This window comes from Eubalaena glacialis, chromosome 5, assembly GCF_028564815.1.
Source record: "Eubalaena glacialis isolate mEubGla1 chromosome 5, mEubGla1.1.hap2.+ XY, whole genome shotgun sequence".
Lineage (NCBI taxonomy): Eukaryota > Metazoa > Chordata > Mammalia > Artiodactyla > Balaenidae > Eubalaena > Eubalaena glacialis.
The window spans coordinates 3,761,833-3,787,283 of record NC_083720.1 but is presented as its reverse complement, the minus strand read 5'-3'; the positions used below and the strand labels follow the sequence as shown (position 1 = coordinate 3,787,283).

Sequence of the window (25,451 nt, the reverse complement as noted above, 5' to 3'; positions counted from 1 at the left end):
TTGCAATCACTTCAGTGTGTCTATTTTTGTGATGCCGGGGACCCATCTACAACCTAAAAATAATGGTACATGTAGATAAACGTGGATGTGAGTTTCATAATGACAACCTAGCATATATTTGTCCAGGGTTATTAAAATGGTCTAGACCAGACCATCATTTTCCTAAAATACCAAAGGATTAAGTCACATGGAAGACTTAGAAAACAAACTCCAGAGAACTTCTAGATTAAAAGTGTGTGTGTGCCTGTCAGAAGATCCTTTTTGAGATTCACTTTCATCTAGGCCTCAGGGGGAACGTTGAATGGGTAAGAATTACTGAAGTTGAAACATTGCTAAAATGTCAGGTATTGACTCAAAAGTATGAACCTTATAAAACTGAGAAGTGCAGGCTCTCGCAAAACAAAGGGCCCAGTCACAGAGCCCAGCAAATAGAACAACAGTTTAAAGAGAGGCCTGAACGTCAAGGAAGCCCTTAACAAGCAAGTGAGCCACAAACACTGGGCACTGGACGTTCTGTCTTAATCTCCTACGTCGCACGCCCAGCGATGTACACGCAGAAACGATTCCTAAGTGCAGAGCCTTGAAGAAGGGCAGCTTTTCATTTCTAAACCAGCTTAAGCTGTGCGTGACCTAAAGAAAGCTCATGCCTGGGGGTGCCTGAACCTGTGTAGTATTAACGGGAATGAAGGGATGGGGGAACTAGACCAGTGTTTGTGTAGGTCCACGGTTTCCTCTAAACCACGTGCATGGGGAGAAACCCCTCTGGGGAAAGGTACACGAGGGGGCCTTCGGGCAGGAAGATTCAGAGACAGGTTTGCGTGTTTTATCTTTCCAAAAAAGCTGGCGCTGAGATCAAGGCTCAGAGTGTCCTACGAGGATGAGGTGGCAGTCGGGTCTACGGTGAGGGCAGGTTCCACCAAGACCAGCAAGCAGAGGCCGAGAGTCGGGCCCCCTTGGAAAGGGCACAGCAGCCAGGACGCAGGGGCACAGAGACCGGACTGGGACCGGCTCCTGTCGGGCCACCGCGGGCTTTCCCCGAGTGTGTGGCTCCCACGAGACTCTCTGCAGGGCAGACGGCTACAGCCACAGTGGGCACCAGAGCCCCTCCAGCCCTGCAGACCCCGAGGCGAAGGTGGTGGTGGGAACGGGGAGGGGCAAGGAGGAGACCGACTGGGCCTAACGTGTTCTCGCTGTGGGACAGGACCCATGTCCCAGTCACCCCAGACCACCCCGGACTCAAAGGGGACGCCATCCCGCGAGCTTTGCAGCTGGGACGGGATTTCAATGTGGGCCCGCGCCTTGACACCCACGTCCTAACATGAGCCCTTTTCACGTTAATCTGCGCTTGAACGCGCCCTGCCGGGCGGGCTGGCTCCTCCTCCCCGCTCCCCTCCTCCTTCTCCACCAGACGGGGGCCCCAGCTACAAGCGCACCCCACCCGGAGGATGCGGGACCGTGTCTGGAGCTGGCAGTACGGTCATTACTCTGCGGCGTCTCCTTTCCGATGGTGATTTCTGACGGTGTTTAATGGCATTGACAGGAATGACAAACTGTCTACAGGTGTCTGATTACCTGCGTGTTCAGATGCGGATTAAGATGAACAGGGTGTCAAAAAGGAGAGAGATGGGGTGGAGTTTTCATCTTGCCTCAGAGCGTAAGAAAGCTTTCTCTCGTTTGGACAGAAAGTGGGGGTGTAAGTCACAGAGACCCGCAGACCCCCGCCTTCCCACACAGCTGACCTCGCTCTACACGCGGCACACTCACCGAGCCGCTGATGCAGGGGACGTCGTCGTAGTGCAGCGCCGTCCCGCTGGGGTGTGCGTAGCCATTGGCGGTGCTCCCTACATATGGGTTAGTGGACAGAACACGCCTGTTCATGAAACTGAAAGAGAGGAAACGAGTTACAACCCTCCAATTGATCACCAAGGCTTCCAGGAGCTCTGATGGATGCTCGGGCTCTGTCCGAGGCCGCAGGGTACAGAAGTGTTAGCACAGGACCCAGGCAGAATCAGGTGTTCCTACAGCCACGGGCCAGACTCCTCACCTGTAGGACAGGACACCACCCGCCCGGAGGACTGCAGCCCGGACCCATGATGACCCTGCCGGGTTCCCAGAGCAAGGCCCGCAAACACCCGGCACTCAGCAAATAACCACCATTTGTATTAGCAGCCTGCTTCTGTCACCAAAGCTTTACTGGAACACCTTTCTTTACCTGGACTCTTCGTTGACGAATCGTCTGTGGCTGCTTTTTTTTTCACATGCCTCTTTCATGAGCTTGTTAATTCTCAAAGGCAGAGACCATCTGGCCTGCAAAACTGAAGTATCAATATTTGCTCTCTGGCTTTTTTCAGGAAAAGTCCAAGGACCTGTTCTATAAGCGTTTTAGAACGTCTATCCCACAGCATTTCTTGAGTTCTCAGTGTTCGTTCAGCGTCACTACCCACCTTCCCCTCTGCCCTGCACGGTCCTGAACTTCTGGGAGCCTCTGACAGTGGCCACCTCCGTCCCTCGTGTCACGGCTCTGCTCAAAGCCCCGGTGGCTCTGAGAACAATCCAGTGCTGCATGGCCTGCGAGGCCCCGAGCGCCGTGTCCGCTGCCTTCACCCCAGGCTCCTGGTAGCTCTCGCTCGCTGGCCAAGGGCACCCCCTCTGCCCACAGCGCTTCTCTGAGACCCCTCCTTCTTTCAGTCTCGGTGGGAACTTCCCGGTCACCCCAACCTCCCACCTCTGCGTCCCTGTCCTGTCCCCTACTCTTTCCTACCACTAATCACCACCTAACATGTTGCACAATCGTGTGTCTACTGTCTGCTTTCCTCACCGGAACATGAGCTTCAGGAGAACACGGCCTTTGCCAATTCTGTTCATCCAGCACACAAAAGGTGCTTGGCAAATACGAGCTGCACGAATGAATGAACACGGGAATGAATGAAGGAAGGAATGCGTGAATGGTTTGCTCATGATGTTATAAGCGAAAAACCTCAACATCTAGATAACATCTTTCTCCTAATTGGGAAAACTAAAACAACCTGAAATGAAAAAAATAGTTTTTTTTTTCTTTCCAATTTTGCTTCTTCTTGGGATCTTACATTTCTATGGTAACTAGATGAATAAAAAAGAGAGCAAATGAGAAAAAGTGAGGGCAGTAAGAGGGGAGGTGAGAACTGCCTCTCTGACAAGAGGTCTTGCAACAAAACTACACGGGGATTTCTGGTTCTGAAGAGAATGAGAGGAAGGGGCTGTGAAGGGTCAGCCCGCCCCCGGCTCAAGCTGCCGTTTCCACTCACCCAGCCCTGGCTGCAGGAAGGCGGCACAGGTGTCCCTCTGCTGGGACAACACAGCACGCACGGCGAGTCCCACCCTGGACACGGTATTCTCTTTAATTTACAAAATAACTCTTCTTGCTTTTTTCTGATACAAAAATGTGTATCATTATTCTATACTTAAAATATATTAACATATATTTAGGAAAAGATAATGAATGTCTAGAAAAGAAAGAATACAAGAAAGAAAGATTCTCCTTGTTTTTAGATACATATTGGAAGCTTTCTGGTTTAAACATCCCTTTTGAGGGTATTTTGGGGGTGAGGGTTTGGTCATGTGAGAGGCAGGACATGGGATGACCACGCCCTCCCCATGCCTGTGGTCCCAGGACGCTCCACTGCCCGTGGGCACTGATACCCGGATCTGTGCCACGTCCTGGCAGACGGACCCCCTGCCCAGGGACTGTCTCCTGCCTGATCTGTGTCTCTGGTTTCTGGCGCCCAGCCTGGCACTCACACTGGGACACAGATGCCAGGAAGGAGCGTGGACCATGAGGGGGCAGGACAGAGGCTCACTCACTTGGAACGGACACCAGCAGGCTGCTTCTGACCCACGGAACGTAAGGGGAGGTCACAGACACACAGGATGTCCTGTCCCAGCTGGAAGAGACCTCGGCCACCAGCTAGGCTGCCCCTCATCTCACAGAGAGGGACCCGGGCCCCCAAACCAAGTCTCTGGGCCCGAAACAGCGAGTGGATCCAAGACCGAGTAAGAGGCCCCTCACCTTCCGGCCTGGCACTCTTCCCACAATAGGATTTTAGCCAAATAGGAAAGTGGAAATGAGATAAGAGACCATATGCCACTTGTTAAACCAAAAATATAAGACAGGAAAAAAAAAAAAAGTATAGGTAAAATATACACAACAGAAATGTCACCATCTTAACATTTCTTTAAATATTTTATTTATTTATTTATTTGGCTGCACCGGGTCTTAGTTGCGGCACGTGGGATCCAGTTCCCCGACCAGGGATCGAACCCCGGCCCCCCGCACTGGGAGTGCGGAGTCTTAGCCACTGGACCACCAGGGAAGTCCCTACCATCTTAACCACTTTTAAGTGTACAGGTCTGGGGCGCTAAGTACATTCACACTGTTGTACAGCCATCACCACCACCCATCTCCAAAACTTGTCATCTTCCCACAAAGCTGAAACGTTGTCTCCCCCACCCCCAGCGCTGGCACCCAGCACCCAGCACCCCACTTCCTGCCTCTATGGATCTGCCGACTCTGGTACCTCACCTAAGTGGATCATCCAGTATGTGTCCTCTTGTGTCTGGCTTATTTCACTTAGCGTTAATACCTTCAAGGTTCATTCATGTTTTCAGGAAATATATTTTAGAATAAAACCTCCCAGGGATTCAGATGAGAGGGTGACTCAAGGTGAAAGCTTCCTGTCCGTCTGCCTGCTCCCCTCTCTGTGTCCACACTGATCTACCGCTTTTGTCACCATCAATGTTGTCACAGCTTTCTTATGGGGCTCCAACCCAGCATGACTTGAAAAGAGTTCCAGAAGAAAATTTCAGAACATTTGCCCTGTATCATATCATCTATATACATCTCATTTAAAAATAGGCCGTAGGAGAGTATGTTTCAAATGTTTACCATTACTAGTACTCTTAAATAGACCACTTTTTCTGGGAGACTTTACATGACTATTATTTCTTTTACTGTCCTCTTCCCAAAATATACCATTGACCTTTCTCCCTCAGACATAATCCAATGTACAAAAAATTCCCCTAATAACCCTGAGAAGATTCATTAACTGGCTGCCAATTTACATAAAGGCAAAAATTAATTTAACCTCAGATTATTTATCACATTGGCAAGCTACCATATTTTATATTTTGAACGCTGTTTCCTTGTTAAATCTCTTCTCTCAATTTTTACAGAAGGTTTGGCCGAGAACTAATAAATAAAAATAAACTTTATTGCTAAGTGACATCTCCTATAAAGGTTTTTCCTATAAAGGTTTTAATGGGGTGGCAAAGACTCCTGCAGCCACAAACGCATTACATGCATATTTTTAATAAATCAGTTTTCAGAATTGCAATCTACATTCCTTTCTCGAAAATGTGACCTTCCCACATTTGGTTTAGATGAATATTCCACACTCATTTGTGTTCTAGGGGAAATAATTTTAGTCAGGGTTTCCCTTAAATGTGGTTATCAGTTTGCTTATTATCGCTGAAGTTACATGTGGACTTAGGAGAGGCTTTTTGGAAACTAATAAGGTCCAAAATAGTATGGTTAACAACCATAAGCTCCTTTCTTTTATGTCACTCTAGGTGTGTAGATTTTGCAAAACTGGACTTAAGGATATTACATTTCTTAAAAAGCTACTTTAAATGTGCTTTATTTACTGCACGATTAGGAGTTTCATTGTAATTTACCTACACCTTGCTGATTAGATAGAATGTTATTATGGAAAAAATAACGAGGATGAACAGTCAGCACTTGACTATGTCACTCTGGTTTTCACACAAAAGAACAGTAGCGAGAATAAGTAGTTTGTACTTCAGAAATCCTCCAGCATTACTGGAGATTTCCCGGCAAAGTTGTACAAGATTAATTCATTTTGTCAAGGCTATTTACCTTAATTGGGTGTAACATGGTGGCTTGACTCCTAATATGGGCAAACGTTATCTTCATTTTACTCAGCCCCAGAATGTCCCAAGCAATCATTAAATAAACAGTCATTCTACAACCCCATTCAAGATACAAAGGAAGGATGCTCCAATCTCCCATAAACACCACTTGGGTGGAAAAACTAGATGGCACTGTTCTTATTAAACAGGCAAATAACAGCGTAAACATTTGAGTTTATCTTCTTCCTACTCAAAGGGCAGGAAGTTGATAGAATGTTTATCATCACCTGCTGATTATGTAACTCCATCACCTGCTCTGTTTCAATCTGCCTCTCCTTGGCCCCAATCCAGACTCTCTAAGGATGAGGGAAACAGAAGTGGGCATCAAGGGATCAGAGCTATGGGAGCTAGACGTTTCAGACATCATGTCGCGTAAACTCTCTGTTTTCTACACAAGGAAGTTGGAACACTAACAGGTTAGGAATGGCTTGCCCAGACTTTCCATTTAGTAACTACTGCAGCAGGACCAGAACCCGATTTCCTTCCTGCTGGCCCAGTGTGTCCCCTCGCAATCCCACGGGCACCGCTTTACACCAAGAATCAGCAAACTCCTGCCAAGCATGGCCACGTCTGCTGGTTTCAGGACTGTCCCGCTGCTTTTGCCCGGCCACGCGGAGCTGAACGTGGCGCCAGAGAGGGGTCATCACAGTGGGGAACATGCGGTCTGCAAAGCTGAAGACGTTCACCATCTTGCCCTTCACAGAAAAGTATGACCAACCCCTGCTTTAGACAGTGGACAGCATGAAATAGGGACCAGCCACTTCTTAATTTCACAGATCCGTTCCTACAAATCAGCAATCCTCAAGTGTTTTAGTGTTTACATCCTTCGAAGTTACTGAAGACTCCCAAAGAGCTTTGGTTTATGTGGGTGTTTGCTATCAGTGTTGACTGTATTTGAAATTGAAACTCAGAAATGTATTCATTTTTATTCATTTAAAAATAATGGGAATAAATCCACTATATTTAAACATATTTCTATAAAAATTAACTATATTTTCCAAAATTAAAAAAAATGAGTGAGAAAAGTGGTAGTTATACATGTTTGTAAATCTATTCAATGTTTGGCTTAAGAGAAGACAGCTGGATTCTCACACGTGCTTCAACATTCAACCGGTTGCAACAAGCTGTTTTGGTCGAAGCATATGAAAAAAATCTAGCCTCCCGCAGATATCCAGTTGTAAAAGTGAGGTGTACTTTAATAGCTTTTCCAGGTCATGGTAGATATTCTTTGATGCTACACCACAACTCGACAAGTGGTAATTTCTTAATGATTAATTGCCATGTAGAATCTCAAACTGTATCAATGAACTTTTAGTCCTCTTTTACATGAAAACCCGTTAGTTTCTCTTGCTCGTGGGATGGACCTTTTACCCATGCATGACTTATGCTTACCTGTCAAATGCACACACTTCACTACACTATATCAAAAAAACCACACTCAATATCACCACCAATCTTATCAGAAAAGTCTGAGTATTGGGAAGCTGTCAGCTCACAGTGGCAGATACAAATCTCCCCAAATTCTCATTTCTGAGTGCAAGTTCAACTCCATTGCAGGCAACAAACACTGCCAACCGTTTTCCTCGAGGTGAGAGGCTCACTCGGTTCATTTCTGAAAAAGTGTCTGCAAATACCTACGTCTGAATAACCACAGTTCACCTGTTAATTGTTCTTTCAAGTAAAAGTGAAAAAATTGTGGTGGGATTAGGGAGCAGCTAGTTGAGTTAGCAACTCAGTCTTACAAGAGCATTTCCTCAAGACAACATGACAGTTCAGTCAATGTAAGTGCTTTGTGTGTCCTGCCCACTATGTAAATGTTAAAAAGACACGTACTCGAGAAATTTCATAAAAATATCTACTATCTGGCCCTTCACAGAAAAAGTAATAATTGTACTGCTTCATCACAGACATCTTTTTTTTTTTTCCTTCTGGCCGCGCTGCACGTCTTGCGGGATCTTAGTTTCCTGGCCAGGGATCAAACCCGTACCCCCTGCAATGAAAGCGTGGAGTCTTAACCACCAGACCGCCAGGGAAGTCCCCATCACGGACATCTTAAGTGAACACAGCATTTCCTTTTACTACAAGCGAGTGGCAGTGGCAATGGTCACAGCACAGTGCGGCGTGACCACTGATGGTCCTAAGGCACCTGCCAATCTATCCCCCCCCCACCCGCCCTGCTGTTGCTTTTGCAACATCGATGCAAATGTCACTACAGCGAAGAAGAAAAATAATTTCTTAGCATTATTATGAGAATAGTTTTGATATTTGGGACTGCCTGAAAGGGTCTTGAATACCCCCAGGGGTCTGTGGACCATACTTTGAGAACTGCTGCTATAATTTTCTTTGCCATCATTATGTTAAGGAAATATTCATAGTTTAAAAGAACGTTTTTGTACATAACAGCACTTTAAAAAAAAAAAATCACATTTAAGTTTTAAAAGTATATGATTGATGGCTCTGAAAACTCAGTCATCACTACAGCAATATGTCGAATTACTTATGCTTTATAAAACTGTTCCCCTAATACAGGGGTCAGCAAACTACAGCCCATGGGTCAAATCTGGCCCACTGCCTGTGTTTGCAAATAAAGTTTTATTGGCACACAGCCATGTCCATTCATTTACGTGTGTGACTGCAGTGGCGGAGCTGAGTAGTTTTAACAGGGACCATTTGGTCCACAAAGCCAAAAATATTACTATCTTGCCTTTTGCAGAAAAAGTTTGCCAACCCCTGTCCTAATAGAAAACACAGATGGTTGAAATGACAAACATTTCAGCAAAATTTGGGTTCATATTATACAAAAAGGAGAGTCTTCAGCTGTTTTTTTTTTTTTTTTTCTCCCTTGAAGGCTATACACGTACATGAAAGGAAAAGAAAATTAGGGAAAAAATAAAGTTGTTCAATTTCAGTGCCATTTCGCACGGCAGTGGATCTCACCAGAAGGTCTGCTTGGCCGTCTGAATGACATTGGCCGACATCTCCACGTCTATGTAGTCGTAGTGCAGGGCCCCAGGGTCTGTGGAGGACCCCGTCTCAGCCAGCAAAATCCCAATCCACCTGCCCGTGTCTTCTGAAGAAGGTGCCTGTTGAAGTGAAGGGGGCAGAAGTGCATTTTACTCAAGTAACAGTAAAGAGTTCTAACATTTTCATAAAAATGTCAAAAAAGAGACAACCTAACAGGAAAGGCGGTGGAACCCGAAGCACCTGAGGATGTAGACGACAACAAGGAGGCAGCCACTGCCCGAGCCACAGGATTAACACCGCGTTCACTCCAAGCCTTAATGCGGAAGCTGCACAACGGTTATTCCCAAGGAAATAAAAACCCGAGGTCCTAAGATGCCTCCCAATTATTTTGGGGAAAGGCACTAGGGTGGAAGACATGGAAATTAATGGGGTTATTTAAATCTCAGCTAAAAGAAGCTGTTTAGAAAGGCTCCTTAATTTGGCAACAAAATCTGGGGAGCAGGAGCCCCTCCAACCACAGCTGCTTAACCTGGAAACCACACCAGGCCACGGCCCCTGTAGGTCACCAACTCTGGTGGCCAGTAGCCCTTGCTGTGGTCTCCTAAATGGGCCTGAAATGGCCATTTTATTTCCCTGATTAGATGGTACAGAAAACTAACCTACTTTCACTTTCATATTAGTTGTGTTTATATAGGTGCAATGTTTATAATCGTTGGGCTGCTTTGTGCATGTTATTTTTTAAGATGTTTGAAATGCTCCCCGGATGGCAGCTGCCTAATTTGCAAGTCTGAAATATATCTTTAAGATTTGGTTCATTAAAATTTTAAGCCGTCCTTCTCATGTGACTTAGAACATCAATTACATTACATTCATAATGGTATTTCAAATGTCTAAATACTATTGGCTAATCAACTATGTAAGTCATATTTAAAGTTTAGGGGAAATTGAGCTATCAAATGTGTGAGTTAACTGAATGTCAAAGAAAAAATAAATACTTAGCTTTTTGCAAAAATTACAAACTTTTTATATAAAAAAAGATCTGTAAGTTTAGCTTCAAAACTTAAAGAAAACTGGGTTTCATCATTATAACCTTGATGAGTTGAACACTGATCAGAATACAAGTAATCATATATACCCCATGGCAGGCACAAAAAGCTCTCGGGAGGAAGAGCCATTGACGAGGAAGAAGTTGTTTTTTGTGTGCTGACAGAATTGGCTACTGACACTGTACAAGCAACAGTATCATATGCGGCCATGGACACAGTGAATGGATTCCAATTACATGCCTTACGGAGAGTAAGAATGTAATCAATGTTTGCTAAATTGAAATGAATTGATTTGAGTGCTTGGATAATAAAAAAAATCACAAATATGTTCTCCTCACTGGTCTTTTGTCCTCCCCCAAACAAAATCTATATCAAGAATGTATCTATGACTGAATCTATATCCATGTATCTATAACTATTTCATCTAAGCATTTTTAAAAGTATGTTAACATAATATCTAAGATGTGGTTGATACTATTACACTGTTAACTGTTTTCTTCATTGTTTAAGAAATTTCCTCGTAGACTTTTAAAAAATAACTGTGGTGTTGGACTAAAATTAGAAGTATTAGTTACGATCTTGTGGCTTTTAGTATATAAATAGGTATACATGCAGGTGTATACATGTATGTATGCATATACATGTGTGTAATATGTATAACATAGAAAACATGCCTGAATATATGTACGTACAAACATACACATACACACAATTTCCTATGACTACTGAAAAGGCCTAGGCGCAATGACACCCCAGTAGCTCTGAGCACACCTTCTACCCAGATCCTGGTTTCTAAACACCATTGTCCACCAGGAGTTGTCCACTAAGATCTCTTCGGAACATGGCTGATTCCAAGAGGCCTGGGGCAGAGAAAAGTACAAGATGAGCCTGGAACATCTTGTTGCATCATAACATGAGGAAAGAGCTCAAAGAATGAAGGGGACCGCGGACTGTGGTGTCTTTATTACAGGGACATAGCAAAGGCCACATGGCTCGAAGGGCTTTCTGCTAACCAACTCTGTTCATTTGACCAGGATAAATCATGACAATAAAGGATTATAATCACTGATTAAAACAATAATCTATGAACCCCTGCTGATATACATACATATATAAATGAATGGATAATTAATTGAGAGAAAGGGAAATCTTCCTTAAAGTAGATACTAACTAATAAGGAATAATGGAAGGAATAATGGAATTAGAAAGTCCCCATTTAGCAGCTGTCATTTTAATAACTCTTGTATCAGGCAAGAGTCATCCATGGATGCTAAGAATTAGTGGGTGAAATTGTGAGTGATAGGATATTGAAAGAGTCTCAAAGAATCTTCCCGCATGAAGCTTATTAAAGACAAACGGGAAACACAGTAACTTTGCAGTGGGGAAGCCGTGCAGACATCCCACCTGAGAGATCAAAGTTAACGTCACCAGTCGTGGGACAAACTGACGGGCATACCTGCTTAAGTGATGCAGTGACAAACACACCACTGCTTCCACGTGCCCCTGCCAAGCATGCCTACCCCAGATTCGAATTTCAAGGAAATGGGAGATATGCCCAAACTGAGGGACCGTCTGTCTACACAGTAATGGTCTGTACCCGTCCCAAGTATCAATGTCATGAAACCAGACAGAGAAAGCCAAAGAGACTGCAGCTGAATGAAACACACCACCTGGGGTTTCCTTCTGCTGACAAGGGACATTATTGGGATAACTGGGAAAATCTGATTAAAATCTGTAAGTCAGATAATTGTATTGCATGAGTGTGAATTTCCTGATTTTGATAATTATACAGTGGTTTTAGTAAAGAAATACCCTTATTTTGAGCAAATTCACACTGAAGTGTTTAGGGATAAAGGGGCAACACGTCTGTAAAAGGTTCTGAAAAAATTTACACAGAGACAGAGAGAGAGAAAGAGAGAGAGGGAGAGAGAGGGGAAAAGACCATGCAAGAGATATCAAACATGGTAAAATGTTAGTATTTGGGGAATATGGGTGAAGGGTATATGGAATTACTTGTACTAGTTTCACAACTTTTCTGTAATTCTGAAATTATCTCAAAAGTTAAGATAAAACGGTCTTAGAAAAAGTACAGAATACAACTTTACTGGTCGGATCACTGCATTTCCTAACTGATTCAGGCAAACTCTGCTTATGTTGGAACGCTGAGTGTGGTTACGTGTGTGTGTGTGTGTGTGTGCGTGTGTGCATTTGATTCAATAACTGGAATAGGGAAAAGGCAATGAAATACAACCACCATTTTTTGGGGATGTGAGGCTGCACCTACAGGGCTGGGAGCAAAGACAGGACAGGGCCCTTCTCACCCAGCTCCGCCCTGCGCCTGCCCCTGCCCCTCCCCACGGGGGCTCCTGTCACCACCCAGTGTCCAGGCCAACGTCTCACTTTTCACCCCTGAATCCAGCGTGTGCCAACCCACAGCGTGTGCCTTCCCGTCCTCGCAGCCTCTCTCAGATCTGCTGCCAGAGCTCTCACGTGACACCTGAGTTGTTTGCATCAAGAGTACAGTTTCCTCATTTACGTTTTTGGCTTTTTTCCTCTCTCATCCACCCTATAGCTTTCAGCCCTCATAAATGCTTACAAAGCACACCGACTCTAGCCCAATGCTCTGTTTTACAGACAAATAAAGAAGCCGAGAGAGAAAAACAGATTGGGTTGTGATCAACGTCTGCAACAGAACTAGGACTGGGGCCCAGATATCCTGATCCCAGCCAGGCCTGGCCTCCCTTCTGGGAAGTCAGCCACTAGGGCAGGCTCGGTCCTTCGACCTGTTATCTCAAACCATCCAAACCATCAGGCAAGGAGCCGTGTGTGAGAAAGAACTACGTTGTTAATCTCTTTTTGTCCCCACCAAAAAAAAGCAGTCTCTGAAACTAACTCCTATCTCCTACCAAGACCTTCCAGGTTGGCTAATGGGGCCCCTTTGATCTTGGTCACAAGCCCATGCTCTTTCCTTCACTGGTCAGTAACACTGCAGTCATTTAGATTAGGCTCTGCATCTGATTAATTTAGAACACACATCAGCCATGCCACCAAACCCAAAATATCCTCATTTCTATCAACTGTATAGCATAAATATACTTACATGTACTCCGGAAATTCTACACTCTGATATTTGTGTATGCATGGATATACATATGTATGCGTGTGTGTCTTTGTATCTTAATCATGATAATGCTAAGTGAAAAAAAAAAAGACAAAGGAAAAAAGGTCTGAATTAATATTGGGTAGAAATAAATTAATAATAGACGATAAACAAAAATTTTAAATTTCAAAAACGAAAGTTTTAAGTGTGTAGCTAAGAAATTAGTTTTAATTGCCTTTCTCTGCTTTCGTGAATAAGGAGGTCTGAAAAAGCAGCCAAACGATAAAATGCATGCAAAGCCAATGGTTCTTAAAAACCAAAGGTGTTCTTTTCGTTCTTTTGTAATCTGGCTCTCTGGCCACTGTCGATAGGCAACTGGTAGTCAGAAAACACCTAGTCCATCTGTGAAGAAGCCCAGAACATTCCAAAGGACAGCTTGAAGGAAATGCCACCAATTCAGAGGCAGACCACGGTTATGGGAGAAGTTTTACTGGAAATTTTAAAACAAGTTGTTTTGTGGCCACTTTTAGAAAGCAATCTACTGCCTGGAATTGTGTACTGAACTTCCACGCAAACACGAACAGAGAAGATATCAGACAAGGAGGTGACCTGGCAGGCAGTCTGCCGTGGACACCGTGCAGAGAACTGGCTGTGCCGTCCACACGGCTGGGGCCCCTCGGAGAAGAAAAGCAGGACACGTGGGACGGGACAGAACCAAAGCTGCCATCAGCCGGGTGTGAGGAGTTGACGGGGCGTCCAGGCCGGACCCTAGAAGGCAAACCACCGCGAGCGAATGCCCTGTGGCTCCCACCTCCAACACGGCCACCTCCTGGCCGTTGCGAAGCAGCCGGAACGTCAGGGGGTGTTTGGAGTCCAGCCCCGGGATGACCTCGCAGCCGCGGAGCGGGATGGAGACGATGTGGGTCTTCAGGTCGGCCCTGTCCTTGTGGAGGATGAGCTTATTTTCCTTGACGCGGCACCAGCGCTCCCGCCAGCGGCTGTTGGAGAGCACGTTCAGGTAGCCTGCAACGAGAGCAGTCCCGTCAGCCTCCCCAGGAAGGATGCGCCCCAGGAGGCCGCGAAGACGGAGCAAACCCCGCACACAGCACGTCTGCAAGTGCAGGCTCCTGGGAGCAACGAGAGCCGCCACTGCGAGATGACTGACCTCCATCAGCTCTGGGGGCTGAGACAGGACAGACCACCCAGGAGCCCGAAGGCACCGTGCGATGCGTGCTGAGGACCGTGTACGGGAACCCGGAGCTTGTCCGGTGTACGAGAAGTCACTGAGCCGTCAGTGGTTGGCAGGAGAGAGGCTATGAGGACACACTGCCGCCCTCAAATAGCTGAAGGGACCTCACCCAGGAAAGGGTTCGGGTTCATTCCGAGTAGCTGCAAATGACACCACCAGGGCAAAAGTGACAAGACAGGCAGAGTTTGGCTTAACATGAGGAATAAAACTATCTGAAAATGAAAGCTTTCCACAAAACAGGCAGCCTTGGGAGGTGATAAGTTCCCCACCACTGGAAGTATTCCAGCAAATGACAGCATATCCTCGGGATGAGATTCCTGCCCGGGGGCCAGAGATGCCCTTCCTCAGTGCCCTCTGACTGGAGGATTCTGTCTGACTGCTGAGGTCTAAAGGCCTGAGTCTGATGCATGTGGAATTTCGTCATCCATGCCTCTGAGGCTGCACCACATCCTCAGTGCATTACGGATGGAATGTGATGGAATTACAAGAAGAACTGTCCTCATTTTTAAAAAAAGGAAATCGCCTCAAAGACAAGAAGCTGATCATTTTCACTTGTCACAAACATACAGTGCATTTTTCTGGAAATAACAAGGCATGACAAACAGATTTCACAGGGTGGCTGTGACTTCTGACCAGTCCATAATGCTAGTAAGACGGAGGAAGGGAGTGGAACAGCTTATAGAGTCCAGGTCAACAAGGAAGAAGGGAAACAAGGATTCCTGAAGTCATTCGGCTGCTCTTTCGATTCATACACACACGTACACACACACACACGCGCACACACGCACACACGTGCAGCTCAAAAAATAAATAATGAATAAAATCCTTTCTGATCCTGATTTTTTTAAAATGTCTTTCCAAAAGGGATTTGGACGATGCCTTTTGCTTCTTTTCTGTTCTACACCTTACACACTTTATTAGCAATGGATAAATGCTATAAAGGCAAAAACCAAACGAAAACAAAACCCCAAATAGGGGTGTGTTAGAGGGCCCAGAATGATGCTTTCTCTTTTATGTATAGACATTACTATACATAATAGCTCAATGAATTCACTAGGAAAATGCTTATAATACTTAAATGTACGTTCAGTTGAATGTAAATCAGTTCTACTAATATATCCTAAAGGGTACCTGGGACTAAAACTTCAGTTTGGGACATAAGTTGCCATATTTGTAAAATTACAGAGAAAATGGAGAAGCGAGCCTATCAGCTCAAGTGCCTGGGACCTGAAGCTCCTTGTGTTTTGCACAATTAGAAGGGATTGGAGGGAGGCGAAGACAGGCTGGAGAAGCAGAGTCCAGAGAGAAAAGGAGGAAGCTCACACCCTGATCTTCTTCCTTCTTGTTCACGGCTACCCAGCGAAGACCGACCTGAAGCTCTCTTGACAGTTAAAGATGGAAGAGAAAGAGCTGCTATTTTCATTCTGGGAAATACTATTTGTAAATGACATAGTTCTGATACAACTTATTCTTCTTTTTAAAGCTCTACTTAAAACATATAGTCAAATGTAATAGCTGAACATCTGAGTAACAGCTATTAGAACTATTTAATATCTCCGTCCATAAGTCATTAATCACGCTGAAGGCCCACATCTTTGGATTTTTATGAAATAGCTGGCAACCGGATCCATCGTAAGTATGTTCCGAGCATGAATGGACACACGTGGCCTATGGACAGTAGGATGGCGTATAATGAAGAAGAAATAAATGGAAGCATGGGATGGCTTTCAACTAACTTAGTCTTCTTGGGCACACAAGGTCGACAGGCGAGTGAACAGTTTGTAGAAGGAAGCACTAAGGCCCAGGGCACTGATGGACGTGACCACTGGGGTTGGCAGAGTGGAGGCTTACGTGTGCTCTGGGGCGGGTCCTCACCTGGGCCTTAAGGGGTGGGGGGATCCCTTCAGGCCTGGAGAAGCGGGGAGCGTGGTGAACTAAGACCTGAGACGTCTAGCGACCTGGTCACAGAAAACCTCGGAAGCTACTGTAGGGGCCTCTACTTGTTGCAGAAGATGGCGGGGGTCACAATGGGGAAGGAGATGCCAAAATGTTTATTGAGGAATTTAAGCCCATCTGCCTTCTCAGGAACAGTGAGGGGATTCCTCTAAACTTCCACAGGACTTCTGGATTTTAGAATTCACCACGTGGGTGCACCTGTCCCCAGCGCAGGGGGGCCGCAGCTTCTGAGTATGGCTCAGCCAGCCACGCGAATGATGCATCTCCTGAAAAGCGAAAGGTGCTCATCAGGTTTTCTTCCCTGACCGAGTCACCAAATGCCATGGGTTTCTTGACATGTGAGTCACAAAAGGAATGATTACGTTGGACAGATCCACACTTTAGTTAGAGCATGACTTCAAAGGAAATTACCATATTTTAACGCCTTCCTCATAATGAGTTACAGTTGCCCAAAAGGGAAAAGGAAAACGAGAATCACGGTGGGTAACAGGCCTGTTTCTGTAAACAGCAAACGCCACGGAAACAAGCCCACATCTGGCATTTGGCCTCCCCCGGCAGGCTCACCGCCTTCTCCAAAGAGGTGGCCGAAATTCCTACTTTCTGGGTAGGGACCCCGGATGAGGGAGGGACCACGCAGGGACATGGCAGGCGGCTCACCGAAGTACCCTGGAGTCAGAGGGCAGGTCCCATGTCCCCTAATATTCTTTCTCCCCGCCACGACACGGCTAGGCTGTGATGGAATCCCTGCCGACACAGGACCCCATCAGCCCCGAGACGATCAGCCTGAGCAGACACCCACCACCAGGTGGCGCCAAAGAGCAGCCGGGCCCCTTCGCAGGCTCGCCCGGGTCAGGTCAGCGCCCTGCTAATAAGGCGATTCCAGTATCATTTGATTTTTTGTTTGTCTCTTCCCACCTATCATGTTATGGTGAGATGTTACGGTATCGTAACCATCTGGGAATTTTGGTTTGATGTTCTGAGGTTATCTTTGCTCCGAATTCTAAAGAAAGAACTCTAAGGCTTCTTGCAAAAGCTTGGTGACAAGTGCGTGTGAGGTTTCATGAGGACGGCCTGAGGCTGACCAAACACACACAACCACAGGAGGAGGGGACAGGTGTGAACGCCCCCGTGGTCAGCTGCGTGGGGACCTGGCGCCTCTGGTCCAGCAGCTGCAGACGAGCAGGCAGGGAGGGCCTCCTGCCCGAAGGGGGGCCCGCGTCCCCTGACTTCTTCTCTAGGACGGGAAGGGCAGCGTCTCCTGTGCTCTGGTCACACTTTTGTGAGGACTTTCACCAAACTGCTCGTCTCATCTTAGCCAGCCTCAGACTGTGATCGGCTGAGAGGAAAGGGGCTGCCGAGACCTGATCCCCGCCCCGCGACGCCGAAACCCTCCCTTCCACCAGAGGCACGCGCCCTCCGGTGGCACCCAAAGAACCCGAGACACCCTTGACGTGGTAACTGACGCCAAGAACGCGTCCCTCCCCCTTGATCAAATGTCACCTGACCTTTTGTCGGGTGGATTACGATAGAAAGTGAGAGGCATGTAACTTTCCTGCACATCCACCAAAAATCCTACTGCTGAAAACTTCACAAAGTCACGGACCATTAGAACCAGAAGGGGCCCCAGAAATAACCGGAAGGTCCTTCCAACTAGCCCAGGTTACCCTGCCTCGGGAAGCCCTCCATCCTAGCACCTGGGGACCACTCCTTTCACTCAGCTTCTGTATTTCTATTATCGATATTATCAATGCCACTCCTCTGGCATTGCCTTCATGTCGGCTTGACTATGTCTGGTACACTTAGGTTTTTTTCAGGTGAACAAATGAATAATAATAGCGACCATTTACTGAGCATAAATTATGAAGTAGGCAATGAGCTTAATGTTTCATGATTTTATCCTCAATTCTAAGGAAAAGAAAGTAGTTTAAGTATAAGCCTATTTCATAGGTGGGGAACCTGAGGCTCAGAGAAGTGTGCGACTTGCTTAAGTTAATTCATTCAATTAACAAGTGTTTACTGAGCTGCTATTATCCACCAGGCTGTGTGCTTGGTGCTGGGAACACAACTGGTGGGTGAATTCGACCTGCATCTTAATCCAGTAATGAGAGGAAAAAGCTGGAAAATTCAGTGAGACAAGATTGTTAGAGGCCCTGAACTGACTGAGCACAGGATGATACGATTAATCCAAGGTTTCCAAACTCCCACAGGGTGGCCTGCAGGGATCCAGAGGAGAAGAAGGTGGACAGTCGAGAAGCTTGTGGACGAGTCCAAACAGACAGACAGAAACGGGCTGGGGAAGAGAGAAAAACGTGAAAGGCATCTCCTGATGCCTTTATACAGTGACAATACTTCCGGAACTCCTGAGCACTGGAGATGGGAAAATAAAGGACCCATCTTTGCTTAGGGGTTTGTGTGCAAGTCTCGGATCATCTTAAGAGTCCAAGTGGCTGTTTGAGGAGTGGACCCAGCTGGGGCTGAGCGCAGCACCCGCTGGCTGGGGGCCCGAGAGGGATGAGAGCCAGGCAGGACAGGCGGAGCGGGGGGCTGGTGCGGGCGCCTCTTCCCACCCCACCTGCGGGAAACCTGCAGAGAACCCTCTCCTACCTGCCGGCATTTCTCCTGCACACCCAGAGCCCCAGCTGACCGGGCTGCATCTCCCAGAAGAGCTGGGATTTGGACTCAGCTCCCAGTTGCCCTGGGGACGCTCTCATCTGTGCCCCGTCCGCTTGGCACGCTGGGCAGGATGGGGGTCTTGGGCCTTCATCCAGCTACGTTTCCTGCCTGAGACTTGGCAGCTGTCCTAACCTAACTGAAGACAGTCATTCTCCCCATCGACTTCTCCAGAGACTCCCCCCCGTCCCCTGGCCCAGCAAAGAACTAGAGGACAATTTTAAAACCTTGTGGACAGAGGATGTTCTCCTAGTGGAGGCGAAAGATGTCCACCGAGAGCCTGGTGGAAACCTTCAGGTGATGGTGCGGGGCCGCGGCTCCACCAGGCCTGCTCTCTGAGCAATTCCACTGCGCCTTCAGGCCAAGTGCCCACACGGCTGTTTATGAGGAGTCACGAGGGTGGCGAGCCCTGGGGGACGGGGAAGACCTGTGCTGCAGGACAGCGACAGGGTTGGCCAGCGGGCCTGGCCGTGTGACTCAGGCCAAGTCCCACGACCTTCCCGAGTTCGGTGTCCTCACTGTAAGATGAGGGATCTGGACCACAGTTGCTAAGTTGCCTTCCATATGAATGTTTAATTGTTTTTCATGAAAGAACCTCTATTTCCTTCGCTGACCTAGGGCAGTTTTAAGAAAAAAAAAAAAACTAAAAAAGGAGTTCCCTTTTTGTTGGGTAATTCCCTCTTTCCATTTCTAACCCCTAACTCCTACCTGCTCTCCAGGGCTAATGCCAGAGGGAAACAACCGCACATCACCCAGTGCTGTGAGCCGCTCCAGGAAAGGCAGAGGGCCACCGGCCGCTGCATCCACGGCTCCCCCGCACCAGCCCCCCCGCCAGGGCTCTGTCCAGCTGGCTCAGCTTCCGCAGGGCGGTTCTTCTCAGCGGAAAGAGCATCAGTCAGCGTGCTTCTGTGACCCGATGCCGTCCGACCAGGGGCAAGTTCACCACCTCTGCATGCACGGGGGCTCCCAGACCGCTGGCCTCCATTTGGGGTCACCATCTCCCCTCCCAGCTCAACCCACAGGCGGCTGCTTCATGGGGGCCTCCCTGGGATGACACGTCAACCCCGAGAGGCCTCGACCACTGCCCGCCCAGCCATCTTTCCCTCCACACGCAGTTCTGCACAGCACCCCAGGGGGGTTACCGTGTCACCAAAAGTCTGTCACAACTTCCTAGGATCACGCCTGTGAGGAGCTGTGAGTCCCCCCTGCCCTCCCCTCGGAGCCCCCCCACCCCAAGTCTACCTGCGCTGCACTCCACAATCGACCCTTCCTGCCCACCGGCACAGCTCTGGGCTCACGGCGCCCTTTCAGCACAAGCCACACCCAGGGACGTGATATCGGCTGAATAAATGCATTTTTGCGTGTGTGGCCCAACTTAGGCACTAAAGGGTGGCATCTAAATGCTGTTATCTTTTGGCATCCTCAGTAACCCAGAACCGTGGACAGAAGAGATGCTCAATGAGAGAGGAAAAAAAGACAGAGAGAGAGGTAAACAGCGAGCACACATAAAAGGCATTACGGGACTGACGTGTGATGTGCCCTGTGGTCTGCAAGGGAAAGTACAGCCCATTCTTATTTTTCTTTTTTTTTCTTTTTTTTTTTTTTCTAAGTTTTAAACATTAACTTGTAAGTCTGTCTTTGCCTTTGCCCTTCTTAGCTTTGTTTTTTTTTTTTAGCAGATATTCATTTTTAATTATTATTTATTTATTTTTGGCTGTGTTGGGTCTTCGTTTCTGTGCAAGGGCTTTCTCCAGTTGCGGCAAGTGGGGGCCACTCTTCATCGCGGTGCGCGGGCCTCTCACTATCGTGGCCTCTTGTTGCGGAGCACAGGCTCCAGACGCGCAGGCTCAGTAGTTCTTATTTTTCTTGAAGGGTAAATATCCATCTTTCAGCCTCTAAAGCGTTTCTCCTTAAAGGGGTCGCATGTTCTCGTAAACGCGGTTGCCTAGGAAACACTGCGCATGTACGGTCTCACTTCTCCAGGGAGGTGGTCCCTGAGGTGCCTCCGTGTAAGTCACACCCCCGCCAGACTCTCCCGCTGCCCCTCTCGTATCCCCGCCGGGTTCGTGATCAGAGTCAGTCACCACACGTTTGTCCCTGTGACCCCCTGCCTCAGGCCACCCTTCGGGCGCTAGAGTGGATGCAGTGGGATCGCAGGAGCCATCTGGTCATCACGCCCCCCACCCCCCGCCCCGCTGACGCAGCCCCACCGCCAGCAGCTGCCCAGAGAACACTTACTGGACGAAGACCCATGAGGGGGGGTCAGCCGGCCCGACTGGACTTGAGGCGGAAGCTTGAGAAGTGGAGCAGCCCCAGAAAGCTGAGTCGTGTGACGTCAGGCCAAGGGAAGGGGCTGCCAGGGACCCTGTAAACGCTCTTACACACCTTACACACCCCCCTCCGCTGGCCAACCGCCCATGCGTACGTTTCCCTTTAAAGACGCTTAAAAGGAATTTGGGGGCTTCCCTGGCGGTCCGGTGGTGAAGACTCCGGGCTCCCAAGGCAGGGGGCCCGGCTTCGATCCCTGGTCCGGGAACTAGATCCCGCGTGCATGCTGCGACCAAGAGTTCCCATGCCGCAACTAAGGAGCCCGCCTGTCGCAACTAAGGAGCCCACCTGCCGCAACTAAGACCCGGCGCAACCAAATAAATAAATAAATAAATATACAACAAAAAATAAAGTTAAAAAAAAAAAAAGGGATTTGGAAGAACCTCATGGGATCAAAGAGAGAATTTGTTTTTTGTTTTGAGAGAACTTCAGAGATCATCTCAAACCCTTGCAAGGCCTTCATGAATAAGCAGTAAAATGTAATCCATTCTCCACAATTTAACTGATCACAAGCCCGATGCAAAAGAGCCCAATCAGTGAGACTTAGAAGAACATGATACAGAGGTCTCCCCGGAGAGGGTCTCTGCGTGCTCGGGGAGAGGGCGCAGATCTGGCAACCCCACACACCCCCGTCTTACCACAAGTAGGCACATCTTCCTCCGCTGAGGAGGTCTGTTCATCAGTCGAGGGCTTTTTCTTTCCCAAACCGATGATCTTGGTGATTTTTTTCCCAGTGACTTTAGACACAGTTCCCTTGGCCTCTGATTTGGAACTTTTTTTCCTCTTAACTGTGAAGGTGACGACAAAAAAGCATGTTTCAACGATAGACTTTAACTGAAAAAAAAACATCAAAATAAAGCATGACTCATGGCCGATTTTCTTTCCCCAAATTTCTACTTACTGAGCACCTGCAGTGTATCAGCTACTCGTCTAGATACAAGAGGACACAGCAGAAAACAGGCGCTCCCAGGAAGCTTGTGCTCCACAGCAGGCTGAGAACACACACACACACGCACACACGTGTACACACGTGCTCGCACGCACACGCACACCCCCACACACACCCCTGAGGGAGGTCGGATGATGGAAAGGCCTTTGTAGACCTAAACTAGGGTTACGTGGTACAGTGACCGGGCCGTCAGGAAGCAGAGGAGCTAAATACCAATACAAGGCAGCATCTGTGCAGAAACCCGAGGGAAGAGCCATGCAGGCAAGAAAAGCATCAGCTAACACAGAGCCTGTGATGCTGGAAGGAGCAGGACACATCTAGAAACACAAGACAGGCTCGGGCAGCTGCAACCTGGCCTGCACAGGGAGGGGTCCGGCAGGTGAGGGGGCAGGGGGACTCAGCGAGCCTCCACCAGCCCCTCACTGACCTGTCAGACTCACACGGGATTCCGCCCCATCCGGAGCTCTTAGACCAGCAGCCTGCATTCCAGCCCCGTGTGTTCTGTTTGGCCTGCAGTGCTAAACCGTAGGCACAAAACTCATGAATGTTTTGCATGAAGATGAATGACTTCTGGCTTCCCTTGGAAAACAGGTTCAACTCTGAACCCACATTTTGGTAAGCGACGGTGGGCGGGGACAGGGCCTGAGAAGCCGCAGCCGTGCGCAAGGACCTACGTGCCCAGCTGACGACAGTCCCCGGACCCCAGCCCACTGAGCGCCAGTGGCCAGCTGCTATCCTGTGCCTGACCCGTGGCGGCAATCTGCTCTCTCCAGCCCCTGCGGGCTTTATCTACGACCTCCGACAGAATCAGTCACAGGGGTGGGGACCAGGCGCAGAACCAGAGTGGACACTAAGGATGTGTCCAGGACTGAGGGACAAGACCCTTCCCACCAGAGCACTTCTGGGCAGGTGAGCTGTCACCTGAGGGCTGTTCTGTGCCTGGTGCTGGGGCCAAGGGCCTCGCTCAGTGTGGATGGGCTGGGAGGGCCCTGGAGGGACCCACAGCATCAAGGCCAGACACCATCACCTGAACCCCCGAGACCCCCAACAGCCCCTGCTCGGTCCTATCCAGGAGGACCCCTCACCCCTCTGTAACTCAGAGGGTGGCATGGACCTTTCGGAAAATGTAATGAAAGTCAAGAATTCTTTCCCCGCCCCTCTCCCTGTGGACACAGAACATGCACGAACATCACACAGGATAATTTCAGAGGAAGAGGATTCAGGGATGTGAGATTATAAACTATGGGCCTCATTCCTAAACCTACCCTCTAAAAGCGTACGCCCTCCCCCCTCCTTTCTACCACATCAGCTGCTCTCAGTGGGGGGCGGGGAAGCCGTCCCCTTCTCTAGTTCCACTCTGCCACCTGCCCCACGCCCAGGGAACGAGGCCAGTGCACATCTGCCCACGCCCAGGCCTGCCTCGTCTGGGCTCTGCAGATCTTCTTCCCCCCACCCCACCCCCCGGACTCAGTGAGGTCCCGTGAGGCCAGTCACTGTGCTTGAACACTTATTTCCTCTCTGGAAAGAAACGACAGTTAACGTCTGAGGCAGGAGGTGCTACATTATAGTTTTTAAAAGAAGCCACACTACATTTCAGGGTAATCAGCACTACGGACTGAATGTTTGCATCTCCCCAGAATTCACATGTTGAAGCCCTAACCCCATAGTGTGGCTGTATTTGGAGATGGGGTCCCTAAGGAAGCACTGAAGGTTAAATGAGGTCTTAAGGGTGGGGCCCTGATCCGACAGGATTGGTGTACTCATGGGGAAAGGCCACATGAGGACACAGTGAGAGGTGGCCGTCTGCAAGCCAGGAAGGGGGCCCTCACCAGCACCCAACACTGACGGCACCTTGATCTCGGGCTTCTGGCCTCCAGAACTGTGAGAAATAAACTTCTGTTGTTTAAGCCGCCCAGTCCGTGATATCTTGTTATGGAAGCTTGAGTTGACTAGTACAAGCACTTCTACGTTATTTTAAACAAATCAGGTCATATTAGAAACACAGAACACAGGACTGTCACTCCCACCCACTCCTGACACTCTCCCACCACACGTAACCCCTTGTAAAATAAAGCACCAAGAATCCACTTTAATCTCTTGGTCTGAAGGCACATCTCCTCCCCAGTTGCCATCAGACATGGAGTCCGAGGTTGGAATACCTGTATCATTGATTTCAGTTCAACCAAACCCACAGTGAAAGCAGCAGTGGATGACCCTTCTTAGCTGTTTCTAAAGAGCCTGAAGTTGGTCTTTGACCAGAACCCCACTCAAGCTAATAAGCTTTAAAAAAAGAAGATCCTCTCAGCAAGGACAGTCAGTGCCTGGAAGGGACCTTCTGCAAAGCTCAGGAGCACGAATCAGTCCTTCCCTGCATCTCAAAGTGACAAGTGAGAAAGCCAGGTTGCTAGATTTACTTCCAATTTTACTAGGATTTGCTCCTGTTGGGAAAGTACTTGCTGGACTCCGGCTACAAAGAAAGGACATAATAAAGACTTTTAATTCCTTGAACGTCCACTGCTTTTTTGCAAAAGCAAAAGTGAGGCTGTCCTTGGAAGAAAAAGCCAAAGGATGTAGGAACGTGAGAAAGAAATCACAAGAATATGTTGATGCTATTCAATAAACAAAAGTCAAAATTTAGCACATATAATAGAATTACGAAGAAAAACCTAAAAACTCAGAACTCTCAACTCACTGAAGCTGTACAATAGAAAGGCTGCAGAGTTTAAATGGCATCAGTGTCAACGTGGTGCGCTGGGGTGGAGGCAGTGTTGACAGGCACTGAAGCAAAGCTAATTCGCAGCATTTTTAAAGCCGTAAATGTCATAAACCCAGATGGTTCCCTCTTATCTTACATAAATGGGAGTGTAGGTGTTTTGGTATTTAGGCAGGTGGGAGGAATATCATCAGACTACTGATTTGCTAAGTCTACCAACAGACCCGTTAACCTGTGATTAAACGGTACACGTGCTCAATGCGAGTTGGGGAAGTTGTCACTTCCACACAGATCAGCCCTAGGGACTCAATTCTCTTTGCTCATGTCAGCTGCAGTATCTGTAGGAACTCTACTAACTTCACCCCAAATCCCACCGTACTGGCTCATTACGTGCCAGGGCCTGACACCTTGAAAGAAGAAACCAGAGTTTTAGAGTCATTGCCTGTGGCTTTGGTCACAGAATCTGGATGGTGTGCATGTACAGTTGACAGTCTAACATTTAGGAGAAGCTG

At 47.9% G+C, this 25,451-nt stretch overlaps 1 protein-coding gene across 2 annotated transcripts in view; it reads right to left on the bottom strand.

Annotated features, from left to right (window-relative positions):
- AFAP1 (actin filament associated protein 1) overlaps window positions 1-25,451 on the bottom strand; it is a 153,057-nt gene that overhangs the window by 22,158 nt on the left and 105,448 nt on the right. For both annotated transcript variants that reach the window (XM_061191942.1, XM_061191941.1), the window contains exons 9-12: window positions 21,916-22,065; window positions 13,886-14,097; window positions 8,902-9,047; window positions 1,765-1,882 (exon numbers count right to left, since the gene is read on the bottom strand). In XM_061191942.1, the coding sequence (XP_061047925.1) occupies window positions 1,765-1,882; window positions 8,902-9,047; window positions 13,886-14,097; window positions 21,916-22,065 (626 nt within the window). The remainder of the gene's footprint in view (window positions 1-1,764; window positions 1,883-8,901; window positions 9,048-13,885; window positions 14,098-21,915; window positions 22,066-25,451) is intronic.